This window comes from Urocampus carinirostris, chromosome 11 (genome assembly GCF_059441175.1).
Source record: "Urocampus carinirostris isolate Australia breed hairy pipefish chromosome 11, RoL_Ucar_1.0, whole genome shotgun sequence".
Taxonomy (NCBI): domain Eukaryota; kingdom Metazoa; phylum Chordata; class Actinopteri; order Syngnathiformes; family Syngnathidae; genus Urocampus; species Urocampus carinirostris.
In genome coordinates this window covers 37,316,697-37,344,563 of record NC_142359.1, presented here as the reverse complement: position 1 = coordinate 37,344,563, position 27,867 = coordinate 37,316,697, and the positions used below count along the sequence as shown (strand labels likewise).

Below are 27,867 nucleotides of genomic sequence, written 5' to 3'. Positions count from 1 at the left end.
TTTTCCGCGTTCCTCCAAGTCACGTCACGTCTTCTCAGATCATGTCATCATTCAAAATAGCGACTACCTACAGGTGTGGCCACCCCGGTCCCCAAAAGCCGCATGCCCTGCATGTTTTGGAGATTTCTCTTCCCCAACTCAGGTGATGCAAATTTAAAGCTTGTTAGCAAGCTGTGTGGGAGCTTGATGATGACCCAGGTGATTGGACTCATTTGTAATTGAGCAGTTAAACTCCGAAAACATGCAGGACATGCGGCTCTTGAGGACCGGGTTGTCCACCCCTGTGAATTGTTAAATAGTCATTACAAATACCCTATTTACTAATGCGCCTAGAGAAAAGGCGAATGAGGCCCCCACCGAACACTGGTTACCTCCAAGATGCTTTTTTTCTCTTGTAACTGGTCATAATACATTTTTTCCCAGGGATTTTGTGTTATTGCCCTTAATTCTGTTGAGTATTGAAAAAAGGTTAACATTGTTTTGTATTTTATCTTTATTTTTGTAGATTTATAAATACTTTAATTATAGTTCCTCTGTTTTTCAGTGTTAATGTGTTGATATAAAAAAATGTAAAGTTCATTTTTTTTTCTTTTTCTGTCTCTCTTTTTTCCTTATTTTTACTTTATTGTTCTTTTCCTTTTGTTTCTTTTTTGTCTATTGATCGGGCTAGAGGTAAGGAAAATGAGGATTTTGTAAATGTATAGTCACATAAGATAAATACGAAGAAAAACACTTCCCTCTAGGTCATAAAATTAAATTAATCTAATATAGTTGTTTATTGATTGGGCGGCACGCCAGCTGAGTGGTTAGCCCGTCCACAGTTCTGTCGTCATTGGTTCAAATCCAGCTACCAGCATTCCTGTGCAGGGTTCGCATGTTCTCCCCACGCTTGCGTGGGTTTCCTCCAGGCACTCCGGTTTTCTCCCACATTCCAAAACATGCATGTCAGGCTAACAGGCCAGTTCAAATTGTCCCTAGATCTGGATGAGCGAGTGAGATATCAGTCTTTGTGTGCCTTGCAACTGGCTGGCAACCAGTTTAGGGTGTCCCCTGCTCACTGCCAAGAGATAGCTGGGATGGTCTGCAGCACCCCCACAACCCTACTGAGGATAAGCTGGGCAGATAATGAATGGATGGATGTTTATTTTGTTTTTTTAATGAATATTTTATTAATTATAAAATCAAGTGATGATCATACGAGTTAGTGCTCAAACCAGTTGGTATTGCAACATATCCCGTGCTGCCTTTAATGTTGTGTTCAGTGTGAAATAGATTGTGGTCCAACAAGTTAGTATGCCTCTATTATTTTCTGTGTTCTCGTCTCCTGCGGGGCACATTAGCTGTTGTTCTGTTGGCAAGTGAGAATGATTCTGGGGTTGTTTCGCAATCATGTTTTTTTTCTGTTGGAGCTGGTTGTTGTTGGAACATTATGTACTTGGTCTATCCACTCGTAAGCATGTTTTTTACAACCCCTCTTTTGTGTTTTGTACAATTATTGGTATTTCAAAATATCCAAAGATTTATACCGTTCATGTTTTGGTCAGTGTGAGCTAGTTTGTGTTCCAACATATCATGCATTGTCTTCCTTTCATATTTTGTCCAGTTAAAGCTAGTATGTGTGCCTGCATTATACTTTATACTTATATTTCTTTTTAAAGTACTTGAAAAAGTTGTGGTACAGCAGCTGAATGATTTTATATCCAAGAACAACCTTTTTGAATCAATGCAATCAGGATTTAAGGCTAACCACTCTACTGAGACAGCTCTGATTAAGGTAACCAATCATATTCTACTGGCAATGGACTCCGGCGCTTCATCACTCTTGCTGCTGCTGGACCTTAGTGCTGCTTTTGACACTGAGGACCATAATATCTTACTAGAACGGTTGGAAAAATTGATTGGTCTCTTAGGAACCGTCCTCTTATGGTTCAGATCCTACCTCTCAGATAGGACGCACAGTGTTAAATATGGTGAAATGAAATCGGAGCCCTTTAGTGTTACCTGTGGTGTTCCGCAGGGTTCAGTACTCGGCCCCCTTCTTTTCAGCATTTACATGCTTCCATTAGGTGATATTATTCGCAAGTATAAAATCAGTTTCCATTGCTACGCAGATGACATTCAACTATATCTTCCGATGGAGGAATCTGCCACACTAAACTGTGGAAATTTGGAGGTCTGCCTCACTGAGATAAAAGAATGGATGTCACTCAACTTCTTCGGCCTTAACTCTGAAAAGACCGAAATGTTAGTTATTGGTCCATCTAAATGCCATGACTTGTTCTCAAAAACTGCTCTGAACATTGACAAATGTAATATCACCCAGAGTGACTCAGTCAAAAATGTAGGTGTCATATTTGACCCCGATCTGTCCTTTCAAACACATGTTAAGAATCTTACTAGAACAGCTCTTTTCCATCTTCGCAACATTGCTAAAATTCGACCTGCTGTCTCAGTCAGGTGCGGAGATTATAATTCATGTGTTTGTTACCTCCCATCTCAATTACTGTAATGCACTACTCTTCGGTCTACAAGAATCCAAAATCAAGAGCCTTCACCTGTGTACAAAATGCTGCAGCAAGGCTTTTTACTAAGACAAGAAAGTTTGATCACATTACCCTGATTTTAGCTAACCTGCATTGGCTCCCTGTTAGCTTAAAATGTGATTTTAAGGTTATGTATGTAGTATACAAAACCATACAAGGACTTGCTACCTCATATATTTCAGATCTAATTTCGCCCTATGTACGTTCCCTGTGCCCTCTTCTTTTTTGTTTTGTTCAGTTGGAACTAATTGGTATTTCAACATAAACCGTGATATCCCTCTTTCAATCTCTTCCTCGGTGTGAGCTAAATAGGCTTTCAACGTTGTGTAGCAGGGTTCTTGTCTTTTTCTTCTTGTACATTGAATGTTTTGATAAACCACTCCGTGTTGCATATCAGTGTCTGAAAAGTGCTATACAAATATATTTTGATCTGATAAAAATCTTTATGAAATGTAGATTCATGTTAGTTGTATCATGAAGCGAACGTGTCGTAATTGACGTCTGTTTAACATTGGGCACAATTCACTGTGCGCGTCGTCTTGCTGCTATCTAGTGGTCAAAATGCAGAAAAAACGAGGCTTAAAAAATAGTACAGTAATTGAACATTGCTGTCATCAAGTGGCGGTAACGCGCAATAGTAAGTCTACATAAAGTTAAGGTTTATGAAAATCTCCGTTCACATAAACAAATTTGAACATCTTTAAAATCCATTAACCTTCACGTATAAAACAATACGGTTTACAAAATTATAATAAATACTGCTCAAAATAGATACCATAAGCATAGGCCCACCGGCAGTTCTAATTATAATTATTTCTCATCTATTATTTTTTATTGATATGTAATCGTCTTTATTTGCAAGAGTATCATTTTTAAGGAAAATTGTCAAGATAGGATCTTACAATTACTTGTAGCCCGAGTATAAATGAGCTCCTAATCTGGTATGCGGAAGTGATGTGCCATCAAACGGAAGGGATGTTGTTAGTCAAGTAACCAGTAGTGTGTTTGGAATTTCCGCTTTGTTATGTAAAGTGTCTTTATAGCACAACTATACAATGCAAATCGGGCCGAAATGTCAAAATGGTGCAGAATTTAAACTAAAGTAACATGCATCTCAATTTCAAGCGTTTAGAAAAATGGTTTCGTTAATATGATATCTGTGCTGTTTTTAAGTAGACTGCTCTTGTTCTGAAAGCCCAAGCGGATTCGAGCATTTAACGACAAACTAGGACTCGCCTGTTGCAACTCGTCCTACAAGAGTTGACAGCGAGCAAACACTACAGCTGTTCTCACATCACTCCTCCATTTGTCATTTGTTCCCTTTCAAGATGCTCTCCTACATCATTGGGGTGAATATACTTCAAATTATCATAAACTTCGTTCGTTGGTGTGCCTTTTTATTTGCTAACTTACTCACGTCGGCCACATGCCCGGATTCGCCCTCCGGAAAATGTGACTCACTTAACCCGCTAGGAAAGCCCACTTAAACCGACAAATGGGCCCTTAAATAAGCACAACGCCCTGTAGAGCTCCCATACGCATGCAATGCTTAAGTAGAAATGCTAACCTTAATGCCAATTTGCGCCAGGTCATCCGTAGCAGTTTTGATGGGCTCCTCAACTTGCTCTTCAGACTCCTGTTCCCACGTAAGAGGCCAGCCATCACCCTTCAGGACCCAAGCGTCAAGTATGCACTGCGGCTCATTGATAAGCAGGTGAGGTGTTCACCGACGCGCCCTTCCTCAGGAAACTGCGTCGTTGTAAGTACCGTATTTTCCGCACTATAGGGTGCACCGGGTTATAGGGCGCACCCCCTAAAAATAGTTTTTGGCCCTATATCTTCCATAGATAAGGGGCACCGGATTATAAGGCGCTACAATGGGAACGTCGACAAAACAGTCAGATGATTCAGTGAAACTGATTACCCCCTTAACATTCCCAAAGCTTGCAAAGAAGCAAATACGTTTCGTAGACACGTGCGGATGCGGTGTCCGTACGATAACACTTAAATGCATCATTTCAAATATCATTCGGAAGGTTAAAGTCTTGGGATTCAAGAAATGCCAACCCTTCCTTAGTTTCTATTTTCTTTTTCACTCGCAACTTAACTGTGCATATGACAATAAACACTTGGAATTGAGTTTAATTCACTCAACTCATCCCAGCAACATCAAGATCGTTCTAAAACAAGATACCGGGAAAATATAAAGCCGCATAGCTCACCTAAGTTCTCACGTTCAATAATGATACGCAATCATGGTCTTCTTACAACCGTGAGTGTAGTAAATCCAGGTGAGTAAAATATTTACAAATACAGACTAATGAAACATGTTTCTTTATGGCGTAGTTTAGCAAGCTTGCTATTCAGTCATTTTTTTCGGCCAATTGCAGGGTTTGTTTTGTCCCTCTAGCCAAACCGAGGCTCCGAATAACTTCAGCCAATAGCGATCGATTTAACTGATGATTGACACATCTTTTTCGGCCAATTGCAGGGTTTGTTTCGGCCCTCTAGCCTATCCGAGGCACCGAATAACTTTAGCCAATAGCGATGGATTCAAATGATGATTGACACATTGGTTAGCCAATGAAACGCCGGTATATAAATTATAGCATACACAGTGGACTACTCCACGTTTGGGGGGAAATCGAGTCGGCGGCTGTTGCGTAAGTTGCGAGACCTTGCGATTTAATATTGAGCCATATATAAGGCGCACTGTATTATAAGGGGCATGGTCAGCTTTTGAAAAAAAATAAGACTTTTAGGTGCTCCTTATAGTGCGGAAAATACGGTAAAATGCTAAGCATGTCGATCGTGGTGTCACAGTGTCATGCAGTCAGGGGAGGCAGGATATGCTCTGCCTCATTTGTCATCATGGAAATAGAAAGTTAAAAATGCTGTATTTGAAATGGTTGTATTCAGTTCTTTTAGCTGTTTCTTTCTGGAGAAAAAAACGCTCCAAGAACAGATTTAATATTTGTCTTCATGCTTGTGCAAGTCTGTATGTTTTGGAGTAGGGTTATGGGCAGTGAAAGGCAGCCAAGTGAGGCAAGTGAGACTGTACCTCACATGTCATCATGGAAATAAAACGTTAACACTATATTAATTGGTAATTTGTGTTCTAGGTGATGTGAATCTTTTTCGTTCGAATCACTGAAACATATGCCGAGTGTTTTAAAGTCGTTCATGAACCGCGAGGCGATGCGTGTGTTGTTGATGTAAACGATGTTGTTGTAATGTTTTAAGCCCTGCAAAGCGGGTGTGCCCTGGACAGATTCAGAAAATTATTCGCTAGGTTTAACTGTAGGTAGTTCGAAATTAAAGCAGCAAAGTAACGCTGGATCTCCATGACTTTGCCTCAATCCAAAAACTTTAGAAAAAAACTGTCTGACATTAAACGAGTTAAATCAAAATGAATAGTCAGTTTATTTTGCCTCCTTATTTCATATTTTTACTTGTTGCATAAGGACAAACATAAACAAAGTAAAACGGAACAATACATGTTAAAACGCTCGTATATACAGTGAATAAAATAAGTATTTGAACACCCCATCAGTGACAGCCCAGAAACCTGACTGATCCAGAGAATATCTGTGTGGAGGAGTGGGCCAAGAGTCCTCCTGCAGTGTGTGCAAACCTGGTGAAAGACTAAAGGAAACGTTTGACCTCTGGTATAGCAAACAAATGGCACTCTACCAAATATTAACATTCATTTTCTCCGGTGTTCAAATTCTTATTTGCACTTGTATCACACAAATAAATTGTTAAAAATTGTGAATTTTGCATTCTGGATTTTTCTTTTTAGTTTATCTCTCACAGCGGACTAGCTCCTAGGATGAAAATTTCAGAAATAGCAAAATAGCAGGGTGTTTAGATACTTTTTTTCTTAACTGTATATATGTGTATAATATATGTGTGTATAATTTCAAAAAAAATATTTTCACCCTGTTATTTTATTGCATGTTACACATTTTTCTGTCCACATGATGGCGTGTGTGTGTGTGCGTGTGTGTGTGCGTGTGTGTGTGTGTGTGTGTGTGTGTGTGTGTGTGTGTGTGTGTGTGTGTGTGTGTGTGTGTGTGTGTGTGTGGCATTTCCCTGCAGGGCCACAGCATAGGGCTTAAATTTGACATAACTACCTGCCATCATGGAAATAAAACATTAAAAATATATTAAATGCTTATATTTATTCCGCATTAGTTCTTTCTCATTTAACGTCACAGTCTTTGGATTTTCTTTTGCAAAATTTTCTCATGAATATATTTTATACAATTAGTATCTTGGTATTGCTGTGCAGTGTCTTCATATGCTGAGGGAGGCACGTAATTCTCTTGCCTCATTCCAGAGGACAATAGTGAGACCACACATCTCAGCCCCAGACGATAGAATTAGTGATTGGATCAGCAACATTATGTCAGGCCATCCAGTATTTTGTTTTCTCATCGCATCGACTTTTTTCATGATAATAATATTGATAATACATTTTATTGAGAAGCGCCTTCCAGGAGACACATTGCTGTACACAGAATATAATACAGTGATGTAAAAAACAAAGATATTAAAACAAAGTACAGTTTAAGAGGGAAATCATGGGAAGTCTATGATGTATTGGCAAATCCATCTATTGATGGTTTTATTCAAAAGGAACAGTGGATAGACCTAATTTATAAATTAATGTAAGACCAAGAACAGACCAGGGACCCTCAACAGCAGAAAAGGCTGTCCAGAGTTGTGTCCTCATTGGTGCACCAACCACCCATGTGGTTAAGAGATCCATTAACCATGAAAACAATAAAACGTTTTTTCTATGCTATAGTTTATATATTGCTTATTTTGGTCTGCAGATGAAATGAAGAAAGGTTAGTTTATATGTAAAATTTATTGTGCCTCACCAAAGAGAACCTCAGCGCACAGAAACCTTGGTATAATCTAAAGCAAGAATTTTTGGAACACGGTATTTAGAAAACGTCATCCAAAAGATCAACCTCCTTGTTAATTTTCCTTTCCAGATCGTCAGTCACGACACACGCAAGTTCCGCTTCGCTCTACCATCCGGCGAACACGTCCTGGGTCTTCCTGTAGGTGAGTTCGACGTCAATGCATTCCTACTCAGGTCTTAAACTTAGTTTCGCAAATCTGACAATATTACACCCACACACCCCCACTCACACACCCCTCCACCCCACCCCGCCCCACCCCATCCCAGGACAGCACATCTATTTGTCAGCCAAAATCGATGGCAAGTTGGTGGTCCGTCCGTACACGCCCACGTCCAGTGATGACGACAAAGGCTACGTGGACCTGGTTATCAAGGTGATGGAGTTTTTTTTTCTTGGTTATCCACCGTACTTTATTGACTATAAGGCACACCTAAAAACCCAAATGGGTTAGAAATTTGAAAGGGCACCCTATAATCCGGTGCACTTTAAATGCTTCAGAATACGGTTGATAAGTTTAGAAATGCATACAGTTTTTATTGCTGTGCGTTACTTTACGAGATTTTGCACCGTAACCAATTGATATGGCCCAAATTGCAATACAATCTGTGCAACGGGCTTTGAACACGGGGTGTGGCAGTGTGAGCGCCAGCACCTGACCACAAGAGGTACAGATGAACAGGGAAAATGGATTAGAGCGGGTCGAGATTCTTTTTGACCCAAAGGGCCAGAATAACAAAACATTTTGATTATTTATTTATGTATTCATGTATTTTTTGAGAGAGCCACACCATATATTTTAAGACAAAATTCAACAAAAACCACCAAACCAGCTCCCCAGACAAAATCTAAATTTTCAGCACATTTTTCTTCACTGTGTGACGTTAAGTGATTTGATAAAATTTATGAAATAAGAATAATGCTAGAGCCTGCATCCTGTATTCCACTTGAAATTGGTCTCCCTCCCGCAGTTACTTAACAATACAAGTCCCAGGAATTTTTTTACCTTCCAGAATGCCCGGCAGACAGCCTGAAGACTGTGTTATTTAAGACTAACAACTCAAAGGCACATTTTGTCACCATTCTTCTGTAAATGCAGAAAGGCAGCATTATTTAAAAGGAATGGAATTGGGGCAGCACGGTAGCGCAGTGGTAAGCGCGTGTGTGGCACAGCTCTGAGTTCGTGGGTTCGAACCCCCTGTGTAAAATTTGCATGTTCTTCCCGTGCTTGCGTGGGTTTCCTCCGGGTACTCTAGTTTCCTCCCACATTCCTAAGGCATGCATGTCAGGTTCATTGGCCGGTCCAAATTGTCCCTAGGTGTGAATGAGAGAGCGAATTGTCTGTCCCTGTGTGCCCTGTGACTGGCTGGCAACCAGTTCAGGGTGTCCCCAGCACCACCGCGACCCTACTGAGGATAAGCGGTGCAGCTACTGGATGGATGGATGGATGGAATTGGTGTGGTGTGGATAGATGCATAAAGAGTCGGTTGGCAAAAGTACTACAAAAATACTACAAATTTACAACAAAACAAAATTTTTAGATCTAATGCTTCAAAACACAAACTTAATGTATTATATTGTCTTCATTCTGATAAGAAAAAAATACTATAGAAATACTGCTACACTAATGCCATGAAACAAATACTTTAAAAAAAATACTATAAAAACTCAACTACAGTAATGGTAAATGATATTGAAGAAATACCACAAAGATCCTAGTATGGAAATATTTCAGAATGCTTCAACAATGGGGACGATAATATTTTACTGGATCAGATGAAAACAAATTCATTGGTCATTCACGAACTGTCCTAATTGTTCAGACCCTACTTTCCCCTTATGTTCATGCTGGAGCCTTTGTTCGGAAAAAGCTAGTCTTTTGATCTCAAGAGCCAAGAAGCGATCCGCAGGTTCAAGAGCATTCTCCGTTCGGGCCCAGGTGTTGTGGAACGGTTTGCCCTCCGAGATTCTATTCGCAACCTCCAGTGAAACAATTTAAATCAAGGCTTAAAACACTTCTATTCTGTAGTTTATGAATGACTTATGTTTCTTGTTGACAATGTCTGTATATTGCAACATCCATTGCAGCCTGTTTCTGGAAGGGGGACTACCTCATGTGTGGTCTTCTTAATTTTCTTTATGCTGAGGTTTTTGAGTTTTTCCCTGCCCTCATGTAGGTTTTAGATCAGGGGATGTTGTAATAATATTCTGTAATAGTCTGTGGTCTGTGCAGCCCTTGAGACTTCTTTTGATTAAGGGCTATACAAATAAACATGACTTGACTTCTGCAGTACTACTACAGGAATTCTATAATACAAAATGGGCTGGTTACACCTCCACCAAAAAATATTTTCTTCACATTAGCATGCGAAGGGGCATTACTGAATTGTGTTGTTCATACTAGAGTTTGCCTCATTTGCAGATTAATGGCAAAACTAAAAAACTTGTTGGCTTATTTTGACCTTTATAGTTTACATAAGTAATGTTTTTAAAACAAGGTACATGCACAGTTCTTTTGTAAAAATGTCACAAAATACTGCAAACGAGGACACTGACATATTGACTTTCAGTGCAGACGGCGCTGGGAAGAAAGAAGTGCATAGCTCCGCCCACCCCTACTGCTCACCCAATCAAATTGGTGTGTGCTTGTCTAGGGTTCCTGGGTATTTAAAATTTGTTTTGTAGGTTTTTAACATAAAGTGCCTTAACATGCATTTTTTAACAAGCTTACATATAACGATTCTTTTTAAGGAGGTAAAGCGCTCGTCTTGGGATCAAGAGGTCGCAGGTTCGATTGCCGGCTACTCCGTGTTATATGTCGAAGTGTCCTTGAGCAAGACACTGAATCCCTAATGCCCCCAATAAGCAGATCGGCGCCTTGCATGGCGGCTACTGGTGTATGACTGTGTGTGTGTGAATGGGTAAGTGTGAAGCACATTGTAAAGCGTTTTGGAGGTCATTGACTTGAAAAGCTCTATATAAATGCAGACCATTTACTGTAAACCATAGTTGGGACTGTGCCCTTGTTTACTGGAGTGAACATTGTTTATACTGCCATTTTGTGGCTTATGCCAAAGAGCTCTGACTCCTGCGTTAGAGCTTATCCCATTATCCCACTATTTTTATGCATGTTGCCAAAGGCACTGACCTGCTTAGTGCATTTTGTTTTGTATTCTGATTAAACAGTCTCTCTCTCTACTTATTCATTCGATAACATTGCGAAAGATAGGAAAACAAAACAGGAAGTCTTTCAACAAATTGCTATACAAGCTCTTTTATGAACATATATATATTAGGCTGCAACATTATTGATGTAAAAATAAAGAAGTGGAGAAAATGCGATATGCAAATCAGTGTTTCTGGCCCCTTGAGTAAAAATAGTGTCATAATGAGAGAAGCTATAATGCTTTTTCATATGTCATCTGTACCACGCGGTGTCTAGTGATAAAGTTGACGCCCTCACCGCCGCAACCCGGGTTCTATTTCCATTGCAAACAAAGTTTTGCTCTTTTAATCGGCGTGCCGTCAGGCTATAAAGAGTAGCTCTTAGTGTAGTCACGATTTAATGTGCCTTATTGTCCGAAAACACGATTCATACAAATTTTCAACGAACATCCATTTGCAGGTTTACTTCAAAAATGTCCATCCAAAATTCCCAGAAGGGGGCAAAATGAGTCAGTACTTGGAGAGTCTGCGCATCAATGACACCATCGACTTTAGAGGACCCAGCGGGCTTCTTATCTACAAGGGCAAAGGTGATACAACAAAGAATACTTATTTGTTGAGCGGTCAAACTACAAATTTGCAAAGCTACCGGTTGCTACAAATTTTCCATAGTTTACTACGGCAGTCTGAAGATTGTCTTTAACCATTCGGAAATACGATTTTCAATATTTGGCAACTCTGTAAATACATTGATGTTAAAAGAATAAACCGTTATCTAGCATTCGTACCAAATCTGGAATATACAATTGTCTGTGAGCCCTACTTTGTTAATTGCACTTACTTTTAAATGATAACATTATCTAATAAACCCTATCTAAAAATGGTACTCCTGAAAAGTAAAATCTGAAATTTGTCTATCCATTTTGAAATTTTCAATATTTAATAGCTCTATCAGTCATCACCCATTGCTTTCAATCTTTTTTCTGTGTTTCCTGTGCAGGTGTTTTTGCCATTCAGGCTGACAAAAAATCTCCAGCTGAGACCAAAACGGCAAAACATGTTGGCATGATTGCGGGCGGCACAGGTAATTATCCAAATCTGATCAGAAATTGTTAACAGTATCATTTGTATGGGATTTTAACACGTTTTCCTTTTTTTTTTCAGGTATCACGCCCATGCTGCAGCTTATCACAGCCATCATGAAAGACCCAGAAGACCAGACCGTGTGCCACCTGCTCTTTGCTAACCAGGTCAGTAAGAGAACGCCACCCTGCTCCTTCTTCTCTTCTTTGGTCCTCTTCATGTTCAACATGCCTTGCATCCTGGCAGACGGAGAAAGACATCCTACTGAGGCCTGAATTAGAGGAGATTCAAGTCAACAACCCCCAACGCTTCAAGCTGTGGTTCACTGTGGACAAAGCGCCTGCCGGTATGTTCATCCGCTTGCCGCTTTTTTTTTTCTTTTTTTTTTTTTAACCACCTTGATGTAAAGTGCAGTGTTTTCTAACTTTTTTTGAGCCAAGGGGCACTTTACCTTTAAAAACTCAGGTCTCACGTCCATTTAAAATGTTTAAAAATTAATTGCCTGCGCCAGTTTCATGTTTTTTTTTGACCTTACAGAAGCTGTATGGAGGGTTCGCTTGAAATCCTTGAAAATGCAATGTTGTGTTTTCAAGGATTTAAAAGTGCTTCACTTTGGGGAAAGTGTCTGTAAACATTTGAAATTGTTGCCATATTTCTCAACAACTCTGCTTAAAAATGATGCCGATACTGTTGTCTGGTGGCTTTGCTTTGCCATTGTTTTTCTTTTTCCTTTTGGATTAACTGCAGCTGGCATTAGTTTGTAAGGCGGTGTCTTATGTAGTGTCGTCGCGCCTCAGAGGACAGGTGCATGTTAAACCTAAACAGGGCACTATAAATATGTATTCGTGCAAGGTTTACGTATTAACCATGCAAAACATTGCGGTAGCGTTTCCGAGCTGTAAATTGTTATGGAATGAACTTCCTCAACTGAAAATGTTAGCTACATGTTTCCCTTATTTTTACGCAACACTTACTTGCGGAGAGATTTGCCTCAAAAATATTCACACACTTAGTGTTCAGATTTACAAATATATTTGCGATTTACGAAATCTAAAAATCTTATGTCTTGATAAATGCACACGCATGAAAAAAATTGATATATTAGTGGCTCTGCAAAATACACAATTCACACCAGATTTTCTTGATATAATGGTACTGTAGAAATTGGAAAATTTACTTTGAAAGTCCTTAAAAATTGCTTGAATTTGGCCATGAAAATAGTTTTACTCGCAGCCGCCGTCTCTGGCTTGTCATAATTGCAGTCTCATGCAAATTGACAGACTGGAGCCAGATCGAAAAATAAAACAAAACTGGGACATTAGACAGGCATGCACAAAAATGACACCTTACGAGGGATTTGTACCATAATAAATGCAACAGGGAGACTGGATTGCTCAAACAAACATGCATTGATCTTGTAAATTTACATCTTTTTCATCCAGCGCTACCTGATGAAATTTGGGATAACTGTGTATATGTTCGGTCAATTGGCTAGATTGAGTGACAGAAAAGCCCTGTTGTAATTAAGCAAAGGCATTTAATGGATATCTCCTCCCTAAAAAATAAAATGCTGTTTTTTTTTCGTCATCTTCACTAGGTGCCGTTGGTGCGGCCACCAAAAGTAATAATGCTATTTTAACTGCAACACTAGGATCCATGTTTTTTTTTTTTTTTTTTTTGGGGGGGGGGGGTAGTGCTTACAGCTTACGAAGCAGATTTGAGAAAGAAATTGAATGTTTTTTAGATGAAGTGTTTGAGGAGTATGTTAGGAGTGACAAGAATAGATAGATTGAGAAATGAAATTGTGAGAGACAGAACTGGAGTAGTCATGGAACTGAGGAAGCGTGTTGATAAGAGAGTACTCGGTTGGTTTGGACACATGGAGAGGATGGATGAGGAGCGAATGTTGAAGAGGATCTACAGAGCAGAAGTCAATGGAAGGAGACCAAGAGGAAGGCCACGATTGACGTGGATGGATGGTGTTATGAGTGGACTGCAGGAAAGAGGTCTAAATATAATGGAAGCTAGAGCTCTTGTTGGTGATAGGAAGGAGTGGAGAGGTGTTGTGAAAGGATAGTGGGATTGTGGACGTGTTCTTAAGAATGGGCTGGGCACTCGTATGATGCGGCAGGGGTAATCCAGTGAAATCTGTCGGGCCCTTCTGTTGAACAATAGAGAGTGTTGTGTCACCCTGACCCGAGTGACATGGCAGCTTTCTTGTGTCCCGTTTCATCTTGAGGGACAAAAGCATGACCGACTTGGGTGCAGAGGTGCTTAACTTGTTTGGGTGTTTGGGCATTTGGGTTGGCCATGGTTCCAAAATGTTTGTGTGTGTTTTTTGCTATTTTTTTCCCTTTTTTTATTTCCTTTATTTTTGTATGCATTTGTCTTGCTGTTGGTCACCCCTCTCGAGGAATATGATCAGGTTAGATAGATAGATAGTGCTTACAGCAATTAATTATCTGAGGAAAGTCTTTTATTCTTCCCCTAAATGATTGTTTTCTACTGCTAAACTATACACAACTGCCAATGTTACATTCATGTTACAACAGCTAGTTGTTCGTTTTGTTATTTGCTAAAATACCTTTCAAGCAAATATACCTATCATATTGTAACAAATAGAAACAAAAATAAAACTCTGTGGACGAGCATTGGGTCTTTGTAGCACTCAATAACAGTTGCACTTCACCAGGAGTAAGCAACTATGAGTAGTGGCGGGCCGCTTTGGGATACCAAAAAAATGTGGCCAAGGGGCTGATCCTGAAGACGGAACAATATTCTGAATGTATGAATAAATGTACATGCAGACATTTACCTATGATATTTTTATATTTGGTTTTATACAGATTTCTTTCATCAAATCGGTTTTTTAACGCTCACAATTTAAGCAAAATAATATATATATGGTCCCTGTTTAAAGTACTTAAGTGTATATTTAGTTTTGTAGTATTACTGTAGTTGAATTTTGGTAGTATTTTTTTTTTTTTAATTTGAATTTCTGTAGCATTTCTCTAGTAGTTTTGTAGTGTTACTGTAGTCTCATTTCTGGAGTATTTCTGCAGGAGTATTTTTGTAGTATTTCTGTAGTCGTTTTTTGTCACATTTCTGTCATAATGTATCTTTAGAACTATGTTTTAATTTTTCTGTCGTAGTATTTTGGCTGTAGTATACTTGTTTTATAATATTACTGCAGTGGTATTTTTATGTATTTCCATAGTAGAATTCCTTTAGTATTTCGGTAATGTTTTGGTCAAATTTCTCTCGTGGTTTTGTATTATTGAAGTTGTATTCATGTAGTATTTCTGTATTTGTTTGTATTTCCATCGTAGATTTGTCGTATATCCCTAGTATTTTGTATTTTCTTAGTATTTCTGTCGTAATATTTTTGTAGTAATGTCGCAATATATCTGTTTTGTAACATAGTATTACTGTTGTGACATTTTTGTAGAATTTCTGTAAAAGTATTTTGCAGTGTTTCCAAAGTAGCCTTCATGTTTTGTATTTTTTCCATCGCAGTACTTTTGTAGTATTTCTGCTTTTATAATATTACTGTGGTTGTATTTTTGCAAGATTTCTGAAGTAGTATTTTGATATTCTTGCAAAATAATTTATTAGGTCCGTTTTTGAGAACCATTTTCGATACTTAGTTTTTTAATAATTGTATAGTATTTCTGTTGCAGTATTTTCATTGTAGACATAATTGGGACAAAATTGGCTCAGAAAAAAAACAATGTTTTTTTAGTAGTACTTTATGTACTATTGTATATATTTGCCATTATAGTTTGACGGTTTTCGTTTGGTGGGGCCGAAGGAAAATGTCTAATGTTCTGCATGTGGCCCGCAGCCGTAGTTTTTCTACCCGTGCACTATACAGCGACCTCTAGTGGTCAAATATTAGTGTGCCTTTAATGTCCGCAAGATTCTTTGCAAGTTTTTACTTCATTTGATTTGTAATTTTTTTCCAGTGCAATCTTAAACGGCTTCATCAATCAAAGAAATTAATTAGATAGATTTCCCTGTACTACCTCGTTAGCAAATAATTGGTATATAGTATAAAAAGAAAACAAAATGGTAATAATCTAGTAGTTATCTGCTAACCACCAAGTGATATGGCTCAATTGTACAGTTATCACTAGAAGAGAACTAGGAGATACTCGACAATGGCACACTTTTTTGCATTAAAAAAAAGTTAAAAATTGGGCAATTTCCTGTTGCACACTATAGAAGTAAACTGGTCTAGTATCGAGTAGTATCGAGTATCTTCACACCTTTTTTATGCTTGTATTTCAGACTGGGAGTTCAGCGAGGGATTCATCAATGAGGCCATGGTGCGAGAACACCTGCCCCCGCCCTCTGCCGACAGCTTGGTTTTAATGTGTGGACCTCCACCCATGATCCAGTTCGCCTGCAACCCCAATCTAGACAAAGTGGGGCACGCCGCCGAGCGCAGGTTCACGTTTTAGACTCTCAGGTGTGATAAACCCCCTCCCTTAATAGGATATATTATGTAACGCAGCCTGCGCAAGCACCGCAATTATGGTGCCTTACATTTTTGTATTATGCAAACTGATGTAATTTTGTATGCCACTTGTGAGGATTTGCTATTGTTTTCCATTTTTTTGCCACTTCAAATGTCCACTCATAATCAATAATTCAACCAAACATGATGATTCATGCAGGACAGCACTTTATGAAAAGTCGTCATGTTTATTGCTAAATTATGTATGCAGTACTTGTTTGATTAAAGAAAGTTTTTGCGCATATCAACTTTAAATGTTTTTGCCTTTGTCATGCTAACAATACGGTTACACACACACACACACACACACACACAATGCTGCCAACTTTGAGGGTTTAATCCTCTGGCACACATATAATGGACATTGCAGGGATGTGATTTTTCCGCTAATTCGCGGAATTCCGCTTTTTTTATCTCCAAAAATAAAATTTTAAGATTTCCGATTTTTTTAATTGGTAAAAAAAACGATTTCGTCTCTACAGCATTCCATTTTAGTGTTTCCGTAACTGAAATGAAACGTACTTGCGATTGGTTGAAGTCTCCTTGTTGACCAATAAACGCGCTTGTTATAAAGGCGTAGGAGTATGCCATTGTTCATTTCTCACACGTTTTTGCCGAGTGTTTAAAGAAAGATGTCCGAGATCGAACGCAAAGATGCTCCGCGAGGTAAAGAAATTGATAAGATCGTAAAAAACAAGTTTCGATCGGAGTGGTTGGAGAAGGAATTATCTACAAATGTTGGAAAGAAGACTGTGACGAATTTGTTCAGTGACTTTATTCGGAAGATCGATCGTGCCGGGAAAGCGCTTTGCATTTGATGCCATGATACCATTGTCTATGGTGGGAGAGGTTTCAAAGCTCTTGAAAGTCACGCAAAGAGCAAAAAACACGTGAAAGAACTCCAGTCAAGAACAACAAATTATTCCATCGCTGGTATTTCGGTGCCCAAGCGAAAACTCCAAAACTTTAAGGCCTCCATCCCTTATTGACACCACAAACTGAAGCGGTAATAGAGAGACGTGATCCACCCCAAAAACCTGTACCAGTTGCTGATAGAGTCGTGAATTTTGAGGTAGGTGGTAAACTTTTCAAATTTATTTGACAGTTTTCCCCTTTTTTTCGAAAATATTATAACGTAATAAAAATGGCCATAAATATTTAACAATTACAATAATAGATTTTCATGTGTACATTACACCAACACTTTACTGTAGGGCCTATACTTATTGTACTTTCATTTATAGATAACATCTTCTGCTATAACAAAGACATTTGTGGTATGTTCTAATATGAGTTACTTTTCATTTGGTCATGATACAATTATTTCTTCATGAAATTTGAACTCTTCAACATGATTTATGTGTTAACTTAGTAATCACATGAGTTAGATATGATGATATTCTCAGTGATAGTTTTTAAAAGCAAAGGCAGTCCAATGTTTTTTAATGTGACTGATTTTGAGTTGACTTAAACTGTAATTTTATATGGGATAGTTCAAAATACATTGAAAATTGATGCTGTTGTTTTGTCTATTTCTTTGTCATCTGAGTGCATTGAAAGTACTTAAAAAAACGTAAAACCCATGAGCTCCGGGGGGCTTCGCCCCACTTGTCCCCCCACCAGGGCACTGCCCTGGACCTAGCTGGGTGCCCGCGGCCCCCAGACCCCCGCCTAATTTTCAGATAATTTCACTTTGGTCAAATCACATCCCTGACATTGTGAAGCTCTGCAATCCTATAGCTAAGTAAATTAAATAAGAAAATTACTTGTCTGGTGTGCTGTAGGAATTTGCCCGTTTGTATCAAATCAAGTTTATTTGTAAAGCGCTTTTCAGGCAATAAATGGCAACTCGAAGTACAGTTTAAAAGCAATAAGCGTAAAATAAGACAATAAACTCCCCACCCAACAAAATGAAACACCTTTTACACAGACACACACATCAGTAAAAAAACAAAATAAATAGTAATAGAAATAAAATATGATAATAGAAGAATCGGCCATTGAATCACACCCTGTCAGTGTGGGCCCCTCAAATAAGGAAATATAAAAATAGAAACAAAAACAACTTCAGTGCAAAACATAAAAATGTGAATTAAAAAATAAAGGAGTTAAACAGATCGAAACTAAATGAAAATGATCAATTATCTTTGCCAAAAATGCCATTGTTATTTTTGCTTTCTTCCAGTGAGCAGGCAACTAACATTTACCTATATCAGTGAATTGCTGATGATTACTATTTTTTTATCTTTTTGTATAGTAATCATCTGATCATTACCTAATACAGGGATTTCTATTTAATAATGTATTTAGTTAGTTGATGCTGTTTAAGATTTCAATTTAATAAAACACTAAACAAGTTTTACACATCCTGCTGATTTCATTACTTTTATTTTACTTTTACTAAATATGTTTCATGCAAAAATAAAATCCATCCCCCCAAAAAACTCAAAACAAACGGGCAAAAGAGCAGTTCAACATCATATGTGGGAAAAAAATACATTGGTATGCTTAATTAGGAGTGGGACGTCATGCACTATGAATACGGAGGCGTTACATACACCATTTAGGTTACCAAATTCATCCCATTAGATCATCAGTCACATTCAACCCGTCTAATCCCTGACAATTTTTTACTCAAATTGTAGTCATCCAACAGTGTTTTCCAAATAGTTATTGCTTAGCTATCTGGGGGCTTCCAGTGTCTTGAAATTGTCCGAGGGCAGTTCATGAGTCCAGTCTTGACTATTTTGAAAGAAGATGTGTCCAAACGGGGCACAACAGTTCTGTCTCCAAGAAGATAGTCTCTGTGATTTTGGGAGAGTACATTTCCACCCATTTTCTCATGCAGTCAACATATTCCTATAAGGGTGCAATTTTGAAACATATCAACATATCTGTGTACCTGTCTCATTGCTACACTTCCAACATAAATCATCCTTGAGCAGCCCCGTTCTTGAACGTTTTGATGAAGTGATATTATCTATTGATTAATTTATATTGGATAAATGTAATTCTAATAAAACTCTAAACCTGGAAATAATCCCCTACTATGTTTATTCATTTAAGTTACAGGATAGGTCCTTTTCCCAAGCCAGTTTGAGAATAACACATACATTCTTATTTTTTCAGGGGCAGGTAAATTGAATTAAAGTTCAATTGTATTTTCATGTTGACCAGGGGAGGGGATTTTCACCAGCCAGTGTCGAATTTGCAAACATTTCCAGAATTAACTGCTTTTTAGTCAAAGTATATCATAACGACCGAAATGTCAATCTTCAGATTAATTTCCAGTATTGTATTTTTTCTACAAACAAGATAAAAAAAATAGTACATCTTGAAAAACAAGTTAAAATATAATAAAATCCTAAATTACAGCAACATTATTCACCAAAATGAATATTCTGTATTTGCTTCCGAGCCACGGTGACCACAAGTGGGGGGAAAAGACGTAGTATAAATTTAGACATCAAAATATTCAAACTCAGGAAAATGAAAGATAAATGAGACAGGTGCTGTAAACTAATTCTTAATCTTTTCAACAGACCGTGTGCCACTGGTTTAAGCCGGACTCGGGCACCCCGGTTTTTGAGGACTGCGCCACAGTGGTGGGCCGCATGGGCCTACAAGGCCTTCTCTGCTGGCTTTAAAAAATCTGAATACTGTGATGTTATTTATATTTTGTCCATCAATACTTATTGAATAATTCCAAATTGTCAGCCAGCTTCCTTTCAATGCTTTCTACTTGGCTGCGCTGCTTTTATATTTAAGCATTTAACCAATCACATATCAGCTTTTAGTTAATGCCAGGCTCAGAAATCTGCCCTGAGGCCTGCAGAAGCAGAACTGCAGGCCTTTGTAAGACCTATTAAGTGAAACTTTTGGCTTAACTGGATTTTGAGTTGGCAACATCAACACCTTCTCGTAGGTGAAAGGAAACGTCACCTAGAGGGCTGGCGGTAATGCACCAAAGTGATAGCGCAAACAGCCGTTAAACAAGGAAATACAATGTTGTGTCAACTTAAGGAAGCTTTTCACAAGCAAGTCCACAAACTATGAGCGGTACCCCTGGCTCTAATTAACACCCCTGGCTCGGCGTCTCCAGAAGATTTACAGCACAGAGAGCAAGTGCTCAGGGAAAGGAGGCTCCACAAAGCAAAGGTGAAAAATTTGGAAACCTAAAACGAATTTTATAGTCTCTAATGGTGGATGATCTGGGAATATTGGTAGAAACCAAAAGGCGGAACTAATGTACCTAAGTTAGGAGTCTACCAGGGACATTGAAGGTGACGACCATTCCCAGAGACAGTATGTTGGGAAATGCTAATGAGCTTGGGTGTATGATTAAAGTTGCATGAAAAGATGACGTTGAAGGTCGTATCCCCCGATTTTTGGTGGGAAATTAATGTCTTGGTAAAGTTGTGGCACAGTGTTATGACGGTGTTGCTGTCTTCTGGATTAAATGGAGTGTATGCTGAAGTTAGGGGGGGTGCACCGTTGGCTTTTTGAGTTTTGTTTTTGCTTCACACATTTAATATCACATTAGACTCGAACAAATTTAAAGTCAACAAAAAAAACAACGGTAAAAAATCATTTGGACTGGAGTTAGAGCCCAAGTGTAAAATTCACGGCACACCACGGGTTCTGGGTGCTTTTTGATGAGTTTTTTGCTCCAAATATAGGTGATTCGAATCACCAGGTAACGGACTGCACAAGACGTCCAGCAGGTGGCACCCCTGCCTCAAATGTACCCATCAATCTGTCGCGTCCGTGCCCGCTCTGCTCTCCCCGCCCACTCGTGGATGCCGTGTAAGTAATCCCACGATTCTTGTCAAGTGGGTGGTTTGCCGTCAGTGGTTTGTCACGTTGCGCCGGGAGCCGCTGGCGGGTCGGATGCGACGACGACTCCGCTCCGTCTTTGGCTCCAGACGAGGGCAGACACAAAATGCGCTGCGGTCGCGCATTCCACAACTCCTCCAGAACTTCCTAAGGACCAAAATATCAAATCCTGTCATGCCAACGCTGCCGTCACAATATCGCGTCTTGCATCACACAGAAATCACAAACGCACAGGGGGTGATTTCAGGTTCATAGTTTGTTTTTTTTTCCTTCCCACTTGGTCCAAAGTACAGCCAGGGGGTGCAATTATGGCCCGTGATTATTCATGTACTGGCCCAAAGCCTCTGATATTAAATTATAAAATGTGGCACACCAGTAATGTGGACTGCAGTATCAAATAAATTTGTACCAAAGAAACAAAAAAAAAATCACTATTTTACCTGATGATGGCAGTAGCCTTTTTGGCCACCTTGCCCTCGGCTTTCTGTGAGAATTTTAGCCCACCCCATTTCTGACATCCATCCATCTGTTATATGCAGAACATGCAAATTCCGCACAGAAGGACTGGTTGCTGGATTTGAATCCCATGACCTCAGAACTGCCAGATACGCGTGGACACGCTAACCACTCAGCTGCCGTGCCGCCCTATTTCCAACATGGCGACTGTAAATTTAAAAAAGGAAAGTTGACTGTGAAGTCCGCCGCCTCCCAGACAAGTTGCCATTGAAGTATTTTTTTCGCAGGATTACGAAACAACTGCGTCTACCTAATTTGCCAAGAATATAATATCAAGAGGCACTGCCAAACCTAACATGCAGACAAAAAAAAACTAAATGGAAACAAATACTGTGAAAAGGTGAAGCTACTGGAAGCTGTTTTACGGCACAGCGGCACTTTTTCTTGAGATCCTGCGGGTCAAATGAAAATGTTAAAAAAGCGAGCTCCGAGGTCGCAACGCTGATCACCAAGGACTGCAAACCTTACAGAGAATTAATTCATGACCGACTTGTCGAAGAACGCCAGGCTGAATAGTCGGCCATTACACATTTTCAACTCAACCTTATCTGCCTGCTTTCTGAAAAGTTTGAACACCCTTGACTTAAAGGGACATTATGTAATGTTTAGAAGTACAAAAAACGTTCATATAGTAAAACAAAAAAAATGTTCATTTGAATACTTTTGGAAAAAAGATACATACCAATTTTCATCATTATTTAAAAAAAATCATAGGAGGAGAAATTCGTATTTCTTTTACAGAGTGGAATCTGTAACTATAGATTGCCATCATGTTGTCTTGCAACTTGCTGCGGCACTGGTTTTCGTTCGCATTAGACAATGGAGTGCCATTTAGTGGTCTACCTTTACACACTGGGGCCTTAAAGTGATTTTAAATCATCCAACACAATTCAGGAGTGTCACTTCCTAATTGTGAATTTTACATTACACTTAATGGTTAGCAAAAACACTTACTACGTTTCAATGCAGCTGAAATGAGGAACAATATCTTTTAATGACAACAAAGTCATGGTATTGGGTGGTAAAATGGTTGTTCAACACAACCACAGTATAACATACTCTCACATAATACATCGGAGCCTCCACAGAACACTAGCTGAGTGAAAGAGTAGTGGGGAGAGCGTTGCCAGGAATTAAATGGACTGAACCATTCCAAGGAGTATTTTCAACTCTATGTCGTTCACATTTTTGATTTTTTGATTTTATCTAGCGTTTTTCATTATATTTAAGATTATACTGTCCTTGCCTGTATTATGGAATAGAGAGTTTTGAAAATACATTTAAAATTCATTCATGGGGTTGCTTGGGTTGAATTTGAAGTTGCTCGTGAACACCTCAAAAATGGGCTGGTTATGCCCATGCAAACGTACCACAATCGGGCGCAAATTTTCAACCGTTTGATGTCATCCACAGGAAGTTTTACAAAATGAAATATGTGTTGGGTGAGTCGTTCGAAATGTCCCTAAAAAGTTAAAGAGGAATATTTTATTAAGAATACAAAAAAAATGCCCATCTGAGTTCGAAGTGTCAATATACCGTATTTTCCGCACTATAAGGCGCACCTAAAAGTCTTATTTTTTTTCAAAAGCTGACCATGCGCCTTATAACACAGTGCGCCTTATATATGGCTCAATATTAAATTCGCAAGGTCTCGCAACTTACTCAACAGCCGCCGACTCGATTTTACCCCGAACGTGGAGTAGTCCGCGGTGTATGCTGGGATTTATATACCGGCGTTTCATTGGCTAACCAATGTATCAATCATCATTTGAATCGATCACTATTGGCTGAAGTTATTCGGAGCCTCGGATTGGCTAGATGGCCAAAACAAACCCTGCAATCGGCCGAGTTTAGCAATGGCGTAGCAAGTCCGCGGTGTATGCTGGGATTTATATACCGGCGTTTCATTGGCTAACCAATGTGTCAATCATCCGTTAAATCGATCACTTCTGGCTGAAGTTATTCAGAGCCTCGGATTGGCTAGAGGGCCAAAACAAACCCCTGCAATTGGCCGAAAAAGATGTGTCAATCATCCGTTAAATCGATCGCTATTGGCTGAAGTTATTCGGAGCCTCGGATTGGCTAGATGGCCATAACAAACCCTGCAATCGGCCGAGTTTAGCAATGGCGTAGCAAGCTTGCTAAAGTACACATGTTTTATTAGTCTGTATTTGCAAATAATTTACTCTCCTGGATTTACTTCACTCACGGTTGTAAGAAGACCATGATTGCGTATCATTATTGAACGTGAGAACTTAGGTGAGTTATGCGGCTTTATATTTTCCCAGTATCTTGTTTTAGAACGATCTTGATGTTGCTGTGATGAGTTGAGTGAATTAAACTCAATTCCAAGTGTTTATTGTCATATGCAGAGTAAAGTTGTGAGCGAAAAAGAAAATAGAAACATAGAAATGTTTGGCATTTCTTGAATCCCAAGACTTCAACCTTCCGAATGATATTTGAAATGACGCATTTAAGTGACATCGTACGGACACCGCATCCGCACGTGTCTACGACACGTATTTGCTTCTTTGCAAGCTTTGGGAATGTTAAGGGGGTAATCAGTTTGACTGAATCATCTGACTGTTTTGTCGACGTTCCCATTGTAGCGCCTTATAATCCGGTGCGCCTTATCTATGGAAGATATAGGACCAAAAACTATTTTTTGGGGGTGCGCCCTATAACCCGGAGCGCCCTATAGTGCGGAAAATACGGTACCTGTTTTTATCCTACTATTAGCAAGGTAATTGTATTCTTCGTTGTGCTTCTAAGGACTCATTTTCAGTCACACCACTCTATACAGTGACGTTTATAGGTCAAATACAACACATTGTCCCTTTAACCTTCACAGTGAGGTGGGGGCCTCAACCTATAAGCCTGGGGGCCGCCAAGTTTGAGAACTTTGCCATATCGGTCAAATGATACATATTGTCCCCATTAAGAGAATTATTTAGAGCCGATATTACCTCTGGCAGCCAGATGGCTGACACTGATGTCAGCCCCCCACCACGGGAGGCTCATGTTTTGTCAAATGAAAAGAAATATCTTGCCCAACAAATATTCTTAAAAATGCATGTTTCTATAATAGTTTATTTATTACGCTTTTTATTTAAATCAATATTGCTCTTGTTTTTTAGTGAATGGAGTTTTTTGCCACTTAATAATACACACTCTCTTTAAGTTGTTAAGTTCTGTTGACAAACACTCCTCCAGTCCATTTGGGAGGGATGAGGTCATCGGCAGACATTTGAGTCTGCTCGTTGGAAGTGGTCAGGATGCCCTCGCTCCACCCCCGCACCCCAGGCCGCTCACTTGAATGCCATCATTATGTTGTGTGTAGCCGACACTCCCCTTTGCCCTTGTAAGGTCCTTCCGCTGCTGTTATTTAGACTAGTGTTTCTCAACTGGTGGGTCGCAGACCCTTTTTCAGTGGGTCTTGGGCCTCTGCCTTGGTAAAATAATTATAAGAAAAAGAATAACTGAGGGTCAATTACACTCCTTAACAGTAGATAGCGATAATGCCCAGTAAATGCAATTTGACACCAGCCATTACTTACTACAGCAAAAAACAGGGAAAGTTTAGGCAACAGACTATCGCAGATAGTTCGACGCACTCTGCTCATGACTTAATGGTCTTCTTTACTAAGAAGATTCAATGCATACAGGAAGAAATTGCTAAAGATATTATTAATACCACACATATTAAAGGGCTGAAATCTACAGATGCACGACACGGTGGCTGTCTAGGGAAATTGTCCAGTTTTAGTGAACTGTCACTTGATGATCTCAAACAGGTGGTGAATGCGGCCAAACCGACAACTTGCCAGTTCGACCCGCTACCAGGTTCACTTATTAAAAGTCTTTTTGGCGTCCTTGGACCTTCAGTTCGAAATATTATAAACATATCACTCTCCTCAGGTGTAGTTCCAGCAGCTTTTAAGTCCGCCGTTATTGAACCCACACTGAAACGACCCAACCTTGATCCAGAAATCTTAAGTAATTATAGACCTGTGTCAAACCTACCTTTCCTTTCTAAAGTACTTGAAAAAGTAGTGGCACAGCAGCTGAATGATTTCATATCCCAGAATAACCTTTTTGAATCCATGCAATCAGGATTTAGGGCTAACCACTCTACTGAGACAGCTCTGATCAAGGTAACAAATGATCTCCTACTGGCAATGGATTCTGGCGCTTCATCACGTTTGCTGCTGCTGGATCTTAGTGCTGCTTTTGACACAGTGCACCACAATTTCCTACTAGAACGGTTGGAAAAATGGATTGGTCTCTCAGGAACCGTCCTCTCGTGGTTCAGATCCTACCTCTCAGATAGGACGCACTGTGTTAAAATATGATGAAATGACATCTGAGCCCTTTAATGTTATCTGTGGTGTTCCACAGGGTTCAGTCCCTTCTTTTCAGCATTTACATGCTTCCATTAGGTGATATTATTCGCAAGTACAATATCAGCTTCCACTGCTACGCAGACGACACTCAACTATATCTTCCGTTGGAGGAATCTCCCACACTAAACTGTGGAAATTTGGAGGCCTGCCTCATTGAGATAAAAGAGTGGATGTCACTCAATTTCTTGCGTCTTAACTCTGAAAAGACCGAAATGTTAGTCATTGGTCCATCTAAATGCCGTGACTTATTCTCAAAAACTGCTGTGAACATTGACAAATGTCACATCACACAGAGTGACTCAGTTAAAAATGTAGGTGTCATATTTGACCCTGATCTATCCTTTGAAATGCATGTAAAGAAAATTACTAGAACCGCTTTCTTCCATCTTCGTAACATTGCTAAAATCCGTTCAATACTGTCTCAGTCGGATGCAGAAATTATAATTCATGCGTCTGTTACCTCCCGTCTCGATTACTGTAATGCACTACTCTGTGGTCTCCCGAAGTCTAGAATCAAGTCTCTTCAGCTGGTACAAAATGCCGCAGCGAGGCTTTTAACTAGGACAAAAAAGTACGATCACATAACACCGATTTTGGCTAACCTGCTTTGGCTCCAAGTTAGCCTTAGATGTGATTTCAAGGTTCTCTTAGTATTATACAAAATCATACATGGACTTGCTCCCTCTTATCTTTCGGATCTGATTTGCCCCTATGTCCCGGTCCGAAGCCTACGATCTGAGAGTGCCGGTCTTCTGGTGATCCCAAGAGCAAAGAAGTGTTCTGCTGGTTCGAGAGCGTTCTCCATCCGGGCACCGGTGATGTGGAATGCTCTTCCCCCTGAGATCCGATCTGCAACCTCAGTGGAAATGTTTAAATCTAAGCTTAAAACTCACTTCTACTCCATAGCATATGAATAACCTACTTTTCTCGTCGGCTGAAAAATAGTCTGTGTAATATAGTGTAATAATCTGTGAAGCCCTTTGAGACTCTTCGTGATTTAGGGCTATACAAATAAAAATCACTTGTCTTGACTTGACTTGTTTCTAATGTTGAGCAAGGTGAAAGGCAGATGGGAAGTATACGAGATCTAGATTTTATTACAGTGACAACAAAGGACGACAAAAACCTAGGTATTCTTTGTGCAGCGAGGTGTTGGCACATGAAAGCATGAAGCTGAAAAAACTGCAGCAAAATTGGAGCAAAAAATATTGCCAGTTCTCTCATTAATTCCCCAAAGCACAAGGTCGGCAAGCCGCGGCCCCATCTAAATGCCGTGACTTGTTCTCAAACACTGTTCTGAACATTGGCAAAGGTTCGAGAGCGTTTTCCATTCGGGCCCCGATGTTGTGGAATGCTCTGCCCCATTAGATTTGATCCACAACCTCAATGGAACTGTTTATATCTAGGCTTAAAACACACTTCTATTCTATAGTATGAATGACCTTTATGTTGAGGATGTTTGTGTATTACAACATTCATTGCAGCCTGGTCATCCTGGAACAGGAATTACCTCAATTGTGGTCCCTTCACACAAATTGATCATTTTCCTCATGCTGAGGTTTTGAGTTTTTCATTGCCCTCATGTCTGTTTTAAATCAGGGGATGGTGTAATAAAAGTCTGTGGTTTGCAATCATCTGTGGTTTGTGCAGCCCCTTGAGACTTCTTGTGATTAAGGGCTATACAAATAAACGTGACTTGACTTGACTTAGGCACTGCAGAGTGGCTCCCTGTCACTTTTTCAAAAATGTTTACAAATTTAAGAAAATAGAGGAGGGAAGTCTTTATTTTTCTAATATGGTTTCTGTAGGAGGACAGACATGATACAAACTAATGTTTTCCAATGCTGTAAAAATGTTTAGTATAAGTA

At 39.4% G+C, this 27,867-nt stretch overlaps 1 protein-coding gene across 2 annotated transcripts; it reads left to right on the top strand.

Moving 5' to 3' along the window:
• Positions 1-3,515: 3,515 nt before the first annotated feature.
• cyb5r3 (cytochrome b5 reductase 3) lies at positions 3,516-16,499 on the top strand. 2 transcript variants are annotated; one of them, XM_088348132.1, is made up of 10 exons: positions 3,516-3,626; positions 3,720-3,892; positions 4,132-4,257; positions 7,550-7,622; positions 7,747-7,853; positions 11,103-11,232; positions 11,643-11,726; positions 11,807-11,892; positions 11,972-12,071; positions 16,016-16,499. In XM_088348132.1, the coding sequence occupies exons 2-10, from the start codon at positions 3,872-3,874 to the stop codon at positions 16,186-16,188; spliced, it is 900 nt and encodes a 299-aa protein (XP_088204258.1). In that variant the 5' UTR covers positions 3,516-3,626; positions 3,720-3,871; the 3' UTR covers positions 16,189-16,499. The 2 variants fall into 2 exon arrangements, with proteins under 2 accessions (XP_088204258.1, XP_088204259.1); XM_088348133.1 differs by having other exon boundaries at positions 3,529-3,645.
• The last annotated feature ends 11,368 nt before the right edge of the window (positions 16,500-27,867 follow it).

Excerpts from the sequence above, each read along its gene's own strand:
- cyb5r3 (XM_088348132.1), top strand. The coding sequence starts at position 3,872 with ATGCTCTCCTACATCATTGGG. Across the intron at positions 7,854-11,102 it reads ACGTGGACCTGGTTATCAAG|GTTTACTTCAAAAATGTCCA; the intron begins GTGATGGAGTTT and ends ATCCATTTGCAG. Across the intron at positions 11,233-11,642 it reads TCTTATCTACAAGGGCAAAG|GTGTTTTTGCCATTCAGGCT; the intron begins GTGATACAACAA and ends TTTCCTGTGCAG.